This window comes from Akebia trifoliata, chromosome 8 (genome assembly GCF_017979445.1).
Source record: "Akebia trifoliata isolate Shusen 1 chromosome 8, ASM1797944v1, whole genome shotgun sequence".
Taxonomy (NCBI): Eukaryota; Viridiplantae; Streptophyta; class Magnoliopsida; order Ranunculales; family Lardizabalaceae; genus Akebia; species Akebia trifoliata.
In genome coordinates, this window is record NC_141382.1 from 50,779,153 (window position 1) to 50,793,903 (window position 14,751).

Sequence of the window (14,751 nt, forward strand, 5' to 3'; positions counted from 1 at the left end):
GATACAATGTATCTCATGCATTTTAATACAGTGCATCTTATTCTCTGACATCCTCCCCCAATTGCATGGTCCTTTGAAAAAGGAATATGCTATTGGTTTTGTTAAATAATTGTTTGATCTCATTAATGGATATGTTTATTGATCGTCGAAGTGCCAATCATGCTTGCTGGTGGTCATCGTCTGTCTATGGAGTCCATTATTGTCGTATCCTGCTCTTTTTGAGTCTGTCGGAGCCGATGGCTTATTAGACCAGATCTGTCATGATCTCTCCCAGAAGCATAAAAAAGTAGGATTGTGCCATTTAAATGAAAAAACTCTCATTGGAGAGAGATTTTAGATGGAAAAAAAATTGAGATCGTGTAGTATGAATGTGTGAAATTGGGAGATTTGCAAAGATATAAAAGAAATTGTGATTTTTATTGGAAAAACAAAAAACCTAAAATAATAGCAAAGAAGAAAATAAGATAGCTAGGTTCAGAGATAGAGAAAGATGGTATTTTTATTGCAAAAAAAAATACTAATAAGGTAAACAAAATGATTAAGGTTCGGCGATGGCGGTGGCGCCATTGCCGAAGAATGGCGCACCAAGATCGATGTGCTCAGTGGAGCATGAGCTCTGATACCATGTAGAAAATATGAATTTTATTGATAATTCTTGGATGAATATTACAAAAGTCCCAATAGGGTATTTATAGACATCACATCAATTAAGATATATGAAAACTACCTAATATAAATATTATAGAATATCCTAATTGATATATTCTAAATATCAATATATATTCTAGAATATCCTTCATCACAACCTTCTATTTGTGTGAGATACACTAACAATGATACAATGTATCTCATGCATTTTAATACAGTGCATCTTATTCTCTGACAAGAACCGAATCAAACCATATCGACTTTAGTTCGATTCGGGTTGGTTCAGTGTTATAGCAATTCAATTCAATTCCAATTTAGCTCCAAACTGAATTGAACCAAGTTGCACACCTCATAAGAATTAGCTCATGTGGTGTATGAGATCGAGTTATTCCAAGGTGCCCTTGCTCCCACATAAATCAATTGTCCAAGTTGTTTGGTTACCATGCATGGATCTAGAAACTAAGGGAAAATACAACAACTTGCAAAAGTTGGGGAGATGGGGAGATTCATTATTTTCCCGGACCAATGTCTTATCCTATCCTCGATGCAAAGCGTGCAACATATATATACAACATTCCCTTCTCGCATGAGCGTTGGTGCATTAGGGAGATGGAGTTTTCAAGACTTCACATGGCTTGCCATTGGATCAAACATGACTTCAGCACCATACGTGATCGTTGAATCATTTTCGTGTACACAAAATGAACACGTCAACTAACACATGTTAATGTTAGATGCCTTATTGTTAGGCCACACAACTACTTCAAACTTCAAAGTACGTGACCTACCTGTAAATCATTTTTGCTGACACACTTCAAACTTGTTAGGCCAGACAAGCCTTAGAGCAATTCTAATGGAGTCGTTAAAAAATAGTTACTAGAAAGTGCCACATAGGCCTCTTTACCATCTACTTATTAACAAATCCCCTCAAACTAATTATAAGCTTTGTTGTACATGTTAAAATTCAAATCAAACATTTTTATTTTTAAATTTATTTCGAATGAGTTAAATGTCAACGTGACTACCTAAATTTGTAACCAAAGTAAACTTCTTTGAAGTACACATTAAAAAAAATACTTTTGATGAGTAACAAAAAATATTAGAAAACCGTTAATGGATCTGACATATTATAACTCCATTATAAATGCTCTTATAGGTATGCATTGCAGACTAGCTAATAAAATACCTCACAAGTGCTAAGGTCCCTCTTCCCCCCCCCCCCCCCCCCCAATAGTTTTGAGCGGCACCAGCTACTTTAATCCCTTCCAATTATACGATTGCAATCATTTTTTCTTTTTGGAAGAACCATTTCTCCACCTCAAGTACAATTTTTTTTTTTTTTAGCGGGGAAATATTGACGCTATTCTCTCGATTGGAATTCCTTTTCCTATTGAAGAATTTATAAAATAAAACACAATGGTCCCACTCCTTTCTCTCAAGATTTATCCCATAAGTACCGTATCTCAAGGCCGGTTATCCCTATTTTGCCTTATCTCTTCTATTTTACACATTTCCATAAATATCCCTACAACGTTTTATATTACTTTTCTATTTTTCCCTTTTTTCAATAAGAGTTGTGCTTGAGTGACCTCAAGATTGACCTCATTACACACTTTTTTGACGTAAAAGTGGCAAAGAACCATCTATGCACTTCACTCGTATCTCGATGAAATATATCTAAAATTTGTACATATTTCCTAGGGGTGGAGCCAGAATTTTACTCACGTGGGGGCAACCAAGAGTAGAAAAAAAAATTGTGGGGACAATTAAAAGTGAAAAAATGGCAAATTTCTTTATCCGCCACTAAAATCTGTCACAATGGCACACTAATCCATAGAATTTGAAAACTCTTGTGCGGGCAAGTACCCCCACAACCCCCACTCTAAATTCGTCCCTGATATCTCCATGTCTGGAAAGTACGAAATGAGGTCATTCTTTGAGGTCATTTCATCATCATTTTTTTTTTTTGGTAGTCCAAGGAGTATCCCCACCTTAGTTCAGACTAGTCTACTTGGGGCACACACACCATCCCACCTTGTCACGTGTTATGACATTTAAGTAGCCACATTTTTGTGGAGGGGTTTCGAAGTCATAACCTAGGGAGCAAACCTAATCATTTCTTTCAATAATAACTTTTCAAATTGAGTCGTGCTAAAGTGACCTTAGTGGGGGACGCATGGAGGACACCTTTACGTGGTGGTACATGCATGTTTGTAGATATGTTTTACTTGTATCTCGGAGAAAACACATCTATGGGCATCCACACGCCACTACCTTAAGGAGTCCCCCATTGAGGTCCCTCCAATATTAATCTTTCAAATTTATTGTTTTCCTTTCACCCCCTAAACCTCAAAGAGTATGCCCACGTCTGAGTTTTGGAATTGACATTTATGCCATCGTTTGGGTCGTCATAAGTAGTTAGTTACCTCTTTTAACTCCACGAACTCAATGTTGCATTGCACCATGTTTGTCTGAGTTTTGGAATTGACATTTATGCCATCGTTTGGGTCGTCATAAGTAGTTAGTTACCTCTTTTAACTCCGCGGACTCAATGTTGCATTGCACCATGTTTGTGTGCTAAGTCCAAAACTTAATCGTTCCCCATATGATTATATCACCTAAAAAGCCAAAGCCATGTGGCACATCTTGTAGGCTATATGAGAATATGACATTCAATGGCAAATTTGGACTGATAAGCGGTTAATGTCAGTAGGTTGTGAGTTCAATACCCAATATGAGCATTAATTCCTCAGGGGTCATTCGTGAGGGTGCACCTTCACTTACTTGGTGCATGTGATGTGCGGGAGTTGCATGTGCCCTAGGACTAATCCTTCGACTATACCATGATCTATGGATTGGGCAAAGCCCATATACGGGCCCGGTCGGCTGTCTACAGGGATAGCCGGTTATAAAAAAAGAAAAAAAAAAACGAAAATGACGTTCAAATGTTTGGCGCGGTGGACCGATCGATGTTAGTGGACCGGGAAGAAGTGTCAGTCGTGGCGGATTTTAGGGACGTGAGTTATTGAGCATTCAATAGTCCCGATACCATGGAAACATCGCCCTTATTTACAATCTATTAAATTGAGCTAAAGATTCAAAGTTTCAAATTTAAAGCACTAAAAAACAGATCTGGATCGTCGGTTTAGCAACTCTGTACGGTTCCAAGTGGGTTCAATCTAACGGTGGATGTTACCATTATATTAAACAGTACCACCCAAACGACCTTCACGGAATTCGAAACAGAAGAGAGAGCGCGAAAATGTATGGAGAGTAGATATTATGATAACTAGGCTTCGAACTTGAGATCGCAACAAAACCTAGACAGCTTTTCACGGGTGAGATTTTCTCGAAATTTGTCTGAACTTTTTTTTCGTACTGAGATTCGTTCTTCTTTTGATTTTATTTTTTAAAATTTTAAATATTAACACGAGGAGATTAAAGAGCTTTGGATGCTTAGGTCCCGTCTAATTTTCACTTTTATTTGAATTTTTTGCTAAAATTTCTGGTTTTTTAATTCGTGTTTTATGCTATAGTTCTTGCATTTAGCTTCATTTTAAAGATGAACTGATGAAGGTCGTCACAAACAGGTTTTTGTGATCTTTTATGTTTTTAACTTTTTTAGGAGTGTTCTTAAGTCCATATTTAGATCTAGGGTTTAAGATTTCTTTCTGCCAAAAAAAAAAAAACCTTTTTTTTTTTCTAGGTTTCTTTGAGTGCAACAACCTCTAATTTCATAGTTGCTACTTTCTGAGAGAATTCAATGAAGGTTTGTTCGATATTATGGTTTTTGTGGGTTTCTAACACTGGTTCTGGAGCTGGTTTTCTCCATTTGAATTATTTTTCAATTGCTCAATCTGTCCTCAAAGTTGTTGCTCTTTCTTAAGGTTTCTTGATGTTTGGAATGTTTTGAGTTTTATTTAAAATCATGTTCTCTTCCTTTTGGCTTACTGTAGAGGCTCGTATCCGCAGTTTCTTCAGTAAGCTATAGTGTCCGTTGCCAGTCTTGATGAGTTTTCCAGGTTTTTTGTGTTTCTATAGATCGCCCCCTCTCCGGGTCTAAGCAATTTTTGCCTTATGTGTTTGTTTTTTTGCAGGAATTTCTACTTAAGATGAGGTTAGTTCTTGCATGAGTTACTTGATCATGTCTAGCCAAGTCACAGTAACGGGTACGTTTTCTTTACCATTTTGGCCCATTTAATGTTCTTTAAAATTCTTCTAATACCCTCATCATTGTTACAGAATGTATTCTCATTCAGATTTCATTTGGTGATAATTGATCCTATGAGATATTGTAGTATTAACCTTGAATTTTTGGTTGTAATTGCATAGGTTTTCAGCGAAAAACATATTGCACGTTCAATAAATGTATAAATTATAGCTGTATGGGTATGTTGTTCATATGAGTGTCTGAAGATGCAATCTTTAAAGGACTAGTCCTTAGTTTGAAGGTCAATATCTGGGTATACCAATTTCATGGGTTGCGACAAGAGTTTGGAAGTCAAAGATCGAAGGTTGACTCAGGGTTGGAGATTGAATTGATAGGAAGCTAAAATGAGGCCACTGACACATTTGAGATCAAAAGGAACTGTCAGGGTTAACACGCAGCAGTCAACTTTTGAGCTCAAGCATCGGGTTATTCTTGCATTGAACAAGCTTGCAGATCGAGATACTTACCAAATTGGGGTTGAGGAGTTGGAGAAAACTGTTGAAGGTTTAACTCCAGATGGGGTTGTTCCATTTCTTTCGTGCATTATCGAGACCGATTCAGGGCAGAAAAGTGCAGTTCGAAAGGAATGTATTAGAATTATGGGAACATTGGTGAGGTTTCATGAGGAGCTTCTTGGCCCACACCTTGGGAAGATGGTGGGCAGCATTGTTAAACGTCTCAAGGATTCGGATTCAGTTGTGAGGGATGCTTGTGTGGAAGTGGTGGGTGTTTTGGCTTCAAAAATGAGCAATTGCAGCGATGAAAGCGACGGGACCTTTGTTGTGCTAGTGAAGCCACTTTTTGAAGCTTTGGGTGAACAAAATAGGCTGGTGCAGTCTGGTTCGGCATTATGTTTGGCTAGTGTCACAGACAAATATAAGAATCCTCCAGTCCCTATTATGTTGAGGATGTTGACTCGAATCATCAAGTTGCTTAAGAATCCACACTTCATGGCAAAACCGGCTGTCATTGAGTTGATCAGAAGTATTATTCAGGTCTAAGATCCAAATTGCTGCTTTTATGTTCATCCATTTTCATACACTGTTTTTTGGTTTTGATTTATATATATATAGGGGAATGCTAACGTCTAAGACCTGATGGAGACATTAACATTTTCCACCACATTCTCTTTCTAATAATACCCTTGTCCATTTTGTCATTTAGTGAAAAAGACAAGGATATGTTGGCCTTTTACATACTAATACATTTATTATACCCTTAATAAATGCGTTATTATGTTGGCATTGATTGCCAAAATATTTACTGCAAACAAAATATTTAAATCCAAAAACTAAAATGCCTTTGGCATTTATTTTGTAAAAGACACACTTCAAGGGGACGTTAGCATTCTCCATCACATAATTTTTTTTTTTCAATAGTACCCTTACCTATATTGTCTTTTAGTGAAATAGACGAGATATGTTAATCTTTACATAATAAATACATTTATTATGCTCTTAATAAATACATTTATTATCTTGACATTGATTACCAAAGCAATTATTACAAACAAAACATTTAAAATGCTCTTAGCATTTATAATGTAAAAACAAGCATTTATTATGAAAAAGACTAATATATCCTTGTCTTTTTCACTAAAAGACAAAATGGGTAAGGTATTATTGGAAAAAAGAATGTGGTAGAGAATGCTAACATATATATATATATATATATATATATCACAAATTGTAAAATAGGGAGATTCTAATCTATTTGTACCATGCATAATAAATGTTGCAGAAGTGGGTAATGGATCTAAACTAATTTATCAAGGCACATAAAAATCCTCAATTTCTCCTCATTCCTTATATTTTGGGGTTCCAATATTATTTCTTAATTTTTCTAAAGAGATCTACCTTTGAATATGGGCTCATTCAACATGGTTTTGTTAAGCAATGGCGATTTTATTGAAGAAAGAAGAGAATACGAGGAAGATGAGAGAGTTCAATGAAGTTCCTTGGAGACAGAAAGTCTCATACACATGATTCTAAAAAATTGCAACAAAAAAAAAGTTCATTTTTTTTTTTCCCTTCTTACATATTAGAGAAGAAGTTCCTTCTTACTGGCAAGAAAACCATAACAAGAGATATTCTATTCATAGAGGACTCTCTTCCTAGTCCTTGTATTCTCTTCTTTCTTCAATAAAATCGCCATTGCTTAACAAAACCATGTTGAATGAGCCCATATTCAAATGTAGATCTCTTTAGAAAAATTAAGAAATAATATTGGAACCCCAAAATATAAGGAATGAGGAGAAATTGAGGTTTTTATGTGCCTTGATAAATTAGTTTAGATCCATTACCCACTTCTGCAACATTTATAATGCATGGTACAAATAGATTAGAATCTCCCTATTTTTTACAATTTGTGATATATATATAAGGACTAGGAAGAGTCCTCTATTAATAGAATATCTCTTGTTATGGTTTTCTTGCCAGTAAGAAGGAACTTCTTCTCTAAGGGAAAAAAAATTAACTTATTTTTTTTTGGTTGCAATTTTTTAGAATCATGTATATGATACTTTCTGTCTCCAAGGAACTTCATTGAACTCTTTCATCAATCAAATATTCACTGATAATGATAGGCACTATCTGATATTATAGTTGGGTGCACAACTTTTCATTTTGATGGATAATGTGTTGCAACTGTGACCTTAATGTCTTGAATTAGGGCCCCCACCTCATAGAGTTGGATATTGGAAATAGTTGTAGTTTTTTTCTTGTTTTTATTCTATGCAAGGGCATTTATGTCCATTCACACTTTTGATAATAAATATATCTGCCAAGCTCTCATTATGAGGCTTGCACTTTGCTAAATTCTTCTTTGGAAACTTAATTCTTTTACATCCATATTCCTAAAATTCAATACAACGGAAAACTAGCCCATTAACTTTGTTATACTCACAAATGCATTCAGAGCTGCTTGTACTTTTCTAGCTTTTTTTCAGGATAAATCTGTTTGTCTTTATTGCTTTGCCTATTAAAGATCCATAACTAACCATACTAGCCATTATGTGAAAATAGATCAAAATACCTGAGAGAAATGCATAATTTTCTCTTGAGCTTGATATTGGAACTTTAGGGAAGATAAACTCAGTTGGATTAACTAAATCGTTTACTTGCCCCTCTGGGACTCCTCATCCTCTTTTTTTTTTTGGTCTCTTCAGCTTAAAAGAAATAGATTGATGAACTATTTTCTTGAATTTTCGTGACCTTGTATGGATGGTGTTTTTTTTGTTTTGCTGTTGTTGTACCTAAATTTTTCACTTCGTAATATTCCTCCAAATCTTTCAGGCAGGTGGTGCTCCAACTCAAAATGCTTTGTCTTCTGCATTGACCAACATCCAAGAAGCCCTCAAAAGCAGTGATTGGACAACACGGAAAGCTGCTTCTGTTGCAATGATGGGTGTAGCTGTAAGTGGTGGCACCTTGTTGCGGTCTTTCAAAGCCTCTTGCATCCGTTCCCTCGAATCCTGTCGTTTTGACAAGGTCAGTGGAGATCAATGGTCTCTATTTTTAAAGGATATTGGTTCCTTAACAATGATTTAGCATTGGATCCCAATAGTTGCTTATCGTTTCTGTAGGTGAAACCGGTCAGAGATTCAGTGTTGCAGGCCCTGCAGTACTGGAAAAGTCTTCCGGGGTCTGATTCTCCTAACCCTTCAGAAGCTGGTTCATCTACAAAAGGTTTGGTGGCCTGTTGTTCAATTAATTTACAAAGTTTCTGGTGATGCAAAATTTTTGTGCTGAGTCGATCTATGTGAAAATATTTTATGAATATGTAGTATTTCTTTTATCTTATTATCTAATGTATGTTACAGAAAATTTTCGTGGAGGTGACTACAGTGATCTTACAAGTGCTAGTGATGGTGGGTGGAAAGATGCTGCTTTCAAGAAAGTTGTTAACTGCCCAATGAAGAAAAGAATCCCTCTAACTGCCAGAAAAACATTTCCGAATCTTGCGCAGAGCCCTCAAAGTTCCAAAACAAGTGACTGGCACATTGAAATTGCTGTCCCGAAGACCAATACTATTTCTTTAGCAGATACCCACAATGAAGAATCAGAGGATAGTTGTTTTACAAAGGCTTTTGAAAGAACAAAGGCAGATACTACAGGTGTGCAAGATATTGAGTATGATTATGAGCCAATGGATGACAACCAAGAGTGTTCTTCTATGTCGAACCTTGTCAGCAGTAATTTTGAGACTAAGAGAGTGACTGACGCTCATGACTGTCTTGAGAAGGTCGCTTTGATGAGTCCAATGGGGAAGAATCACCGGTCTGCAGCCGAAGAGGTTGGCTATGAACATCAAATTTGTTCAGAAAGATTGCAGCAACGTCAAAGTCTGGATTCAACAGTTACAGAAGTGAGCTTGCAAAGTAGACGTGGGTGTTGCTCACAAACAGCAAATGCAATGGCTTTCATCCAAAAGCAACTTTTGGAGATTGAAAACAAACAGTCTAACTTGATGGATCTTGTGCAGGTATTTGATTTGGGTTCATTGGACATCTGCATTCATTCATAGTTCTTGCTTAAGAAAGATTCTACTTTGGACTTCTGACTAGGTATTGATTTTGAATCTTCTCAAACCTGAACAAGTTTGAGATGAATCACAACTGTTGTGATATTGTACGGGCAGACAATGGTAAAGTCCAATAAAAGAGAGTCGGTCCCTACTTGCATTATGTATTATCCTGGTTTGAGTCCAATAAATTCTACATTCACAATGTTTGTTTAGTCTAGAAATGATTTTCTTGCATTGGCCTAGACTGAATCGTGTCTTGTGCTGCTGATGTATTAGGGTCAAGAGCCAATTCTCTAGTATTTGGATCTCTTCTGTTTGCATCTGCATACTTGAAATATATGCCATATCCATGTTACAAAATTTCTTACCTAAAGAATAACTAAAATGAAAATTGCACATCTTTTTCATTTTCTAATGTGCCTTGAGTCATTATCTTACCTGTGATCGTTTACCTTTTTTTTCTTCTTCTTCTCTCATAACTCAGGTGTTTATGGGCAGCACAATGGATAGTCTGACTATGTTGCAGTCGAAGGTGCTTGGCCTAGAACATGTGGTAGAAAAAATAGCACAAGACCTTTGCCATGGTAGCAAGTGCTCTACCATGGCAAGCTTCAAGATTTTGAAGAACAACCAAACTGTCTCTTCTCCTAGATCCTCGACCTGCACACCTAGGCCATCCGTGGATATAAATAATAGACAATCTTCACTCTGTTCTATGAAAAATAGGGAGGTTTGGAACGAGACTGTTTCCAAGAGCAGATCGAGCACTTCCGACAAACAAGGTGTAGATATGTGGAGAGATTCCACACTAAACGGAAGAAATTGTGTAATCAGGGGCATGCAACAGAGCCTAGGTTGTGGATCTCAGAACATGGGTGGTCATTCAAGAAAAGCCGAAGATGTCATTTCTGCTTCAGCTTGTAATGCTAATGCAAGGCCAAACATTTCCGAAAGTAAGAACAGCTTGTGGAAACGTGTGAAGGATTTTCTATGCATGGGTGACCTAGACTCTGCATTTGTGGAAGTTCTCTGTTCTGGAGATGATCTTACTCTGATTGAACTTTTAGATAGAACCGGTCCTGTTCTGGAAAGGTTGTCACATGGGACAGTTGGTGAAATTCTTAGCACTTTGGCAGTCCATTTCCTAGATCAAAGATTTTTGGGTTCCATAATCCCTTGGCTGCAGCAGGTAAGCTACCCTACTCTCCTACCAGTGAGCTGAGATTTATGTTTATTTTCAGCACGGTTTATCTGATCTTATTGTTCTTATTATATGAGATTGCGCTTCTGACATGGAACCAGAATAATAGGACACATGCATGAACTTTAATTGACATGAATCTACTAGCTTCCTCACTTCTTCCCATGTTTCCACATCTTACTCTGCTCACCATCGTTGGAAGAAAGCCTAATAGCCACACTAGAATGCGTTACTGAATGTGAAACAATTCCTCCCCCCCTACCAGTGAGGTGAGATTTATGTTTATTTTCAGCATGGTTTCTCTATTCTTATTATACGCGCTTCTGACATGGAACCCGAATAATAGGACACATGCATGAGCTCTAATTGACATGAATCTACTAGCTTCTTTTCTTCTTCCTGTGTTTCCACATCTTCCTCTGCTCAACCATCGTTGGAAGAAAGCCTAATAGCCACACTAGAATGCGTTAGTGAATGTGAAACAATTCCTCCCCCCCCCCCCCCCCCCTCCCACCCACACCCAGGCACTCTAATCAAGATATATTGTATGGATAGCTGCAATATAAATATAACAAAATGCTTAAGCCCACTAATAGTAATATCTGTATAGTTATTCACACTGTCATTGTTAATTATGTAACTTTCTCCAAGCCTGGGTTAATTTAATGACTAAATTACTCTGTTCATAAAGGTTTGTATTCAAGAAAGAGCATTTGACAGCTTTTCGTTTATTTTCAATTTATTACTTTTTCATCTTCTGAACCAAAATTATTTACTTATTCTAAATTTCTTCTGTTTGAAGCATTTAACATGGATTAGCATCCTCATTGAATAAGTATCTGGTTATAAGAGAAAAAAAAAAACAAGTTCAAAGCAAAGAAAATTTTAGTGTAATTACTGTAAGCCCTTCACAAGTATCTTCTATGCTACGCTCTCATCAAGGGCTTCACCCACACCTCTAGAGCCATCAAAAGATCATTCGCCTTGTGTAGAACATGAAGCTAATCAGTTTAAGATCTCTCTAACCACTTAGAAACTGTTGTAAAGAAGAAATCATGGTACCTAGGAGAACTGAACTCTCAACAATAGAATGGTGTAGAAATATTACTGATGAAACATTAGCTCTAATTTTCCATCTTCAATGCTGGTACCTCTAGTGGCACGATCAACCAAAACTGAGAACTATGATTTACTATCCGATATAAAAACTCTTAAGGTTAAGCTGAAAATTTACATAAGATATACTTCGTAGACATACATGAAAAAGGGGACTCGATTTTCGAACAAACCCTCTCTTCATTAGTGTTATGGTTATAGACGTGTGTAAAGTTTAAGGTCTAAAATATGCTTATGTTATGCTATCCTTCATTGTTTAGGTGGTGGACTTGAGCACTAGCTATGGACCAGATTGCCTTGCTCTGTCTGCAAAAGCAAGGAGGGAATTCTTGTCTGCAATTCAGGAAGCGGCAGCCATGGATTTTCCTAACCCCGCAGACAGGAGATCTGTGACACAGTTAGCATTGAAGTTGCGGCAAGTCTGGGGTAAGGCTGCTTCTAGATTCAAATCGTAATGTCATGCATTAACTAAATTAACTCCCCATCTGCTGAATTTAACACCTCATATCCTTAAGAGTTAATAGAATGACTGTGAGTAAAACATCCTCTTTGAATGGATAATAAAGTCCACGTAACAAAAATGGTAGCTTTAGGGTTTATGTTTGAAACTACCATAAAAGACATGAGGTATAACCACCCGAGTTTTGGTGCAATGGTTCAGCGACCTAGGTGTGCTCCCCAAGGTCGTGAGATCAAGTCTCTCCACCTGCGACTTAACCTGACACTCCCATTTTTGACACCCTATCACACATAAAAAAAAGACAAAAAATTTAGACTTGAGGTGTACCATGTGGAATAGATTCACCAGCCACATGGTCCTTCCATAGATTCATGCCAGTGGTAACAGTCTCGCATATAAGAGATTTTTTTCTTGTTTCATAGAAAATCTCCGAAAATGAGAATGAATTTCTGTTCCTGCAGGAAAATCTTCCTTGCAGAGGAGTACAGGCCCCACTGTGGAGGAGCAACAGATTCTGAATAGGAAGTCACATGTTAAATGCTAAATCTTCTTTTTTGCTGAAATTTCTTTTCAAGATGAATGCAAAATGTACTCTGGTAATTCAGTTTCAGAACTACTGTAGAATGCTTTTGTCCCCACGTTCCGTTGAATGAAGGATGCTGTTGGTGAATATCAGAAAATTTCTTGAAAGTGTTTGTTCTAAGTAGGTAGAGTTTCTTGAATGTTTGATTCCAATTATAGGTGTCTACACATATTACACTCAGTACTACTTTCTCACTCTTGGTCCTGCCCTTTGTTGCTTGCCATGCATGTCTTGGTCCCTGTCACACTCACCTTTTCTTGGTCTTCTCTTCCTTGAGTGCTCTAGGTCCCGGTCAGTATATGCATGTATGTATGTGTTTTCAAGTTAGGGTTTGGTTGGTTTTTGCTCTGTAATGTTCATTGCGGCCAAGTGAGTTGCGAGTTTGTAATCTTTATCGTTGATAGTGGATTTTTTTCTTCCTCTCCTCTATGAACGTAGGTCGACATGTAAATCATGTGTTCTCTGTGTGATTGTCTTCATATTTATTTTTGTTTGCTCTTGTTATGGCTTCGCACAACAACACTAGAATGTCTTCTACTGGTATTTGAACAATAGTCTCCCTTATCTCTACCACCTGACTCATGATAGGCCATCCTTGATTGTGCGGACTCAACTACTAGGTATTGATAGTCCATTGTTCTCATTCTGATGAGAACCTCAAGGAGCACGACTCTGAAATTATGGACGTTGCATCAAGCTGTTAGACAACTTGAGGAGAATTTGAATTGATTGGTATTTTATTAGCTAGAAGATTATTTCCTTAAAATGGATTTTTGAGTGACCCAATTTTTTTTTACATGAACCATGGATTCTCTCTTAAGAAAGAGGTTGCTTCAATTTTAGAATTATTGGAGATGAAATTTAAAAGGTTGAAGGTACAGAAGTTGCATCATATATTACAGATATTTGTTGTCTTTGAACTTGAGATCTATGGTTGATTTTTCTACTCCGTGAAGAAAACCAAACCCTTTTGCTGCACCCAAATCCATCTTCATTCTAGTTGATCCGAGGTATTATAACAAAACCCTCTCAACATCAACTCAATTTTACGTGCATGTTATCTAGCCACTTTTTGATAAATTATTCAATTCTTTTTCACTGGTGATCAAAGCAATTCCATAATTTCAGGACATCTCATCCCCATTCCTATTGGAAACCAAATTTCAGCTAATTTAGACCACCCAGGTGATGATTGTGGGCTCTTACACAAATGAGGTATTTACATAAAATAATGATTTTCTGATACCCCCCTCCGACACACTTCTCCATACCACCCTTGACGTGGCATGTGCTAGAACCATACATTCTTTTCCTCAAGATACACAGCTGCACATATTTATGGGGATGTATAGTTTTGCATCCTGAGGGATGTATATACCGTTCAGAGGCCCTAAAGAGAGTCAAACATTGTGCCAAACATTTTTCAGAACATGACTTAGAAGCTTCGGAATGGGCTGATTTTTCGAAACTTCTAACCCTAATTTACAAGTTGAAGAATTGTGGACCGTCCAATTTTTGTAAATCACTTTTGATGGGATTAGAAGTTTTGGAATGTGCTGATTTTTTGTGAGGATGATCTCCTCATCATAGAGATCATCTTTAGAAAAAATCAGCCTATTCCAAAGCTTCTAGGTCATGTTTTGAAAAATGTTTGACTTTCTTTAGGGCCTCCGAACACCACCCTATATATATATATATAGGGTCCCGTTCAGCACCCTAAGCTTTACCACACACTTTAACAAACGTGTTTTGTCTTACATGGGTTAGAAGTTTTGGAATTGGCTGATTTTTGGTGAGGATGATCTCTATGGTGAGGAGATCATCCTCACCAAAAATCAGCCCATTCCAAAACTTCTAACCTATGTTTACCAGCTGAAAAATCGTGGACCGTCCATTTTTTGTAAACTGTTTTTGATGGGGTTAGAAGTTTTGGAATGGGCTGATTTTTGGTGATGATGATCTCCTCACCGTAGAGATCATCCTCACCAAAAATCAGCCCATTCTAAAAT

General features: G+C 37.1%; 1 protein-coding gene across 4 annotated transcripts; it reads left to right on the top strand.

The window, feature by feature from the left end:
* The first annotated feature begins 3,835 nt into the window (after positions 1-3,835).
* LOC147397603 (ARM repeat superfamily protein) lies at positions 3,836-13,168 on the top strand. 4 transcript variants are annotated; one of them, XM_086449414.1, is made up of 9 exons: positions 3,836-3,986; positions 4,746-4,817; positions 4,981-5,853; positions 8,152-8,346; positions 8,442-8,544; positions 8,679-9,340; positions 9,867-10,571; positions 11,960-12,125; positions 12,621-13,168. In XM_086449414.1, the coding sequence occupies exons 3-9, from the start codon at positions 5,203-5,205 to the stop codon at positions 12,701-12,703; spliced, it is 2,565 nt and encodes an 854-aa protein (XP_086305540.1). In that variant the 5' UTR covers positions 3,836-3,986; positions 4,746-4,817; positions 4,981-5,202; the 3' UTR covers positions 12,704-13,168. The 4 variants fall into 4 exon arrangements, with proteins under 4 accessions (XP_086305540.1, XP_086305542.1, XP_086305541.1 ...); XM_086449416.1 differs by lacking the exon at positions 3,836-3,986 and adding an exon at positions 4,070-4,108; XM_086449415.1 differs by lacking the exon at positions 3,836-3,986 and adding an exon at positions 4,114-4,238.
* Positions 13,169-14,751: the final 1,583 nt, after the last annotated feature.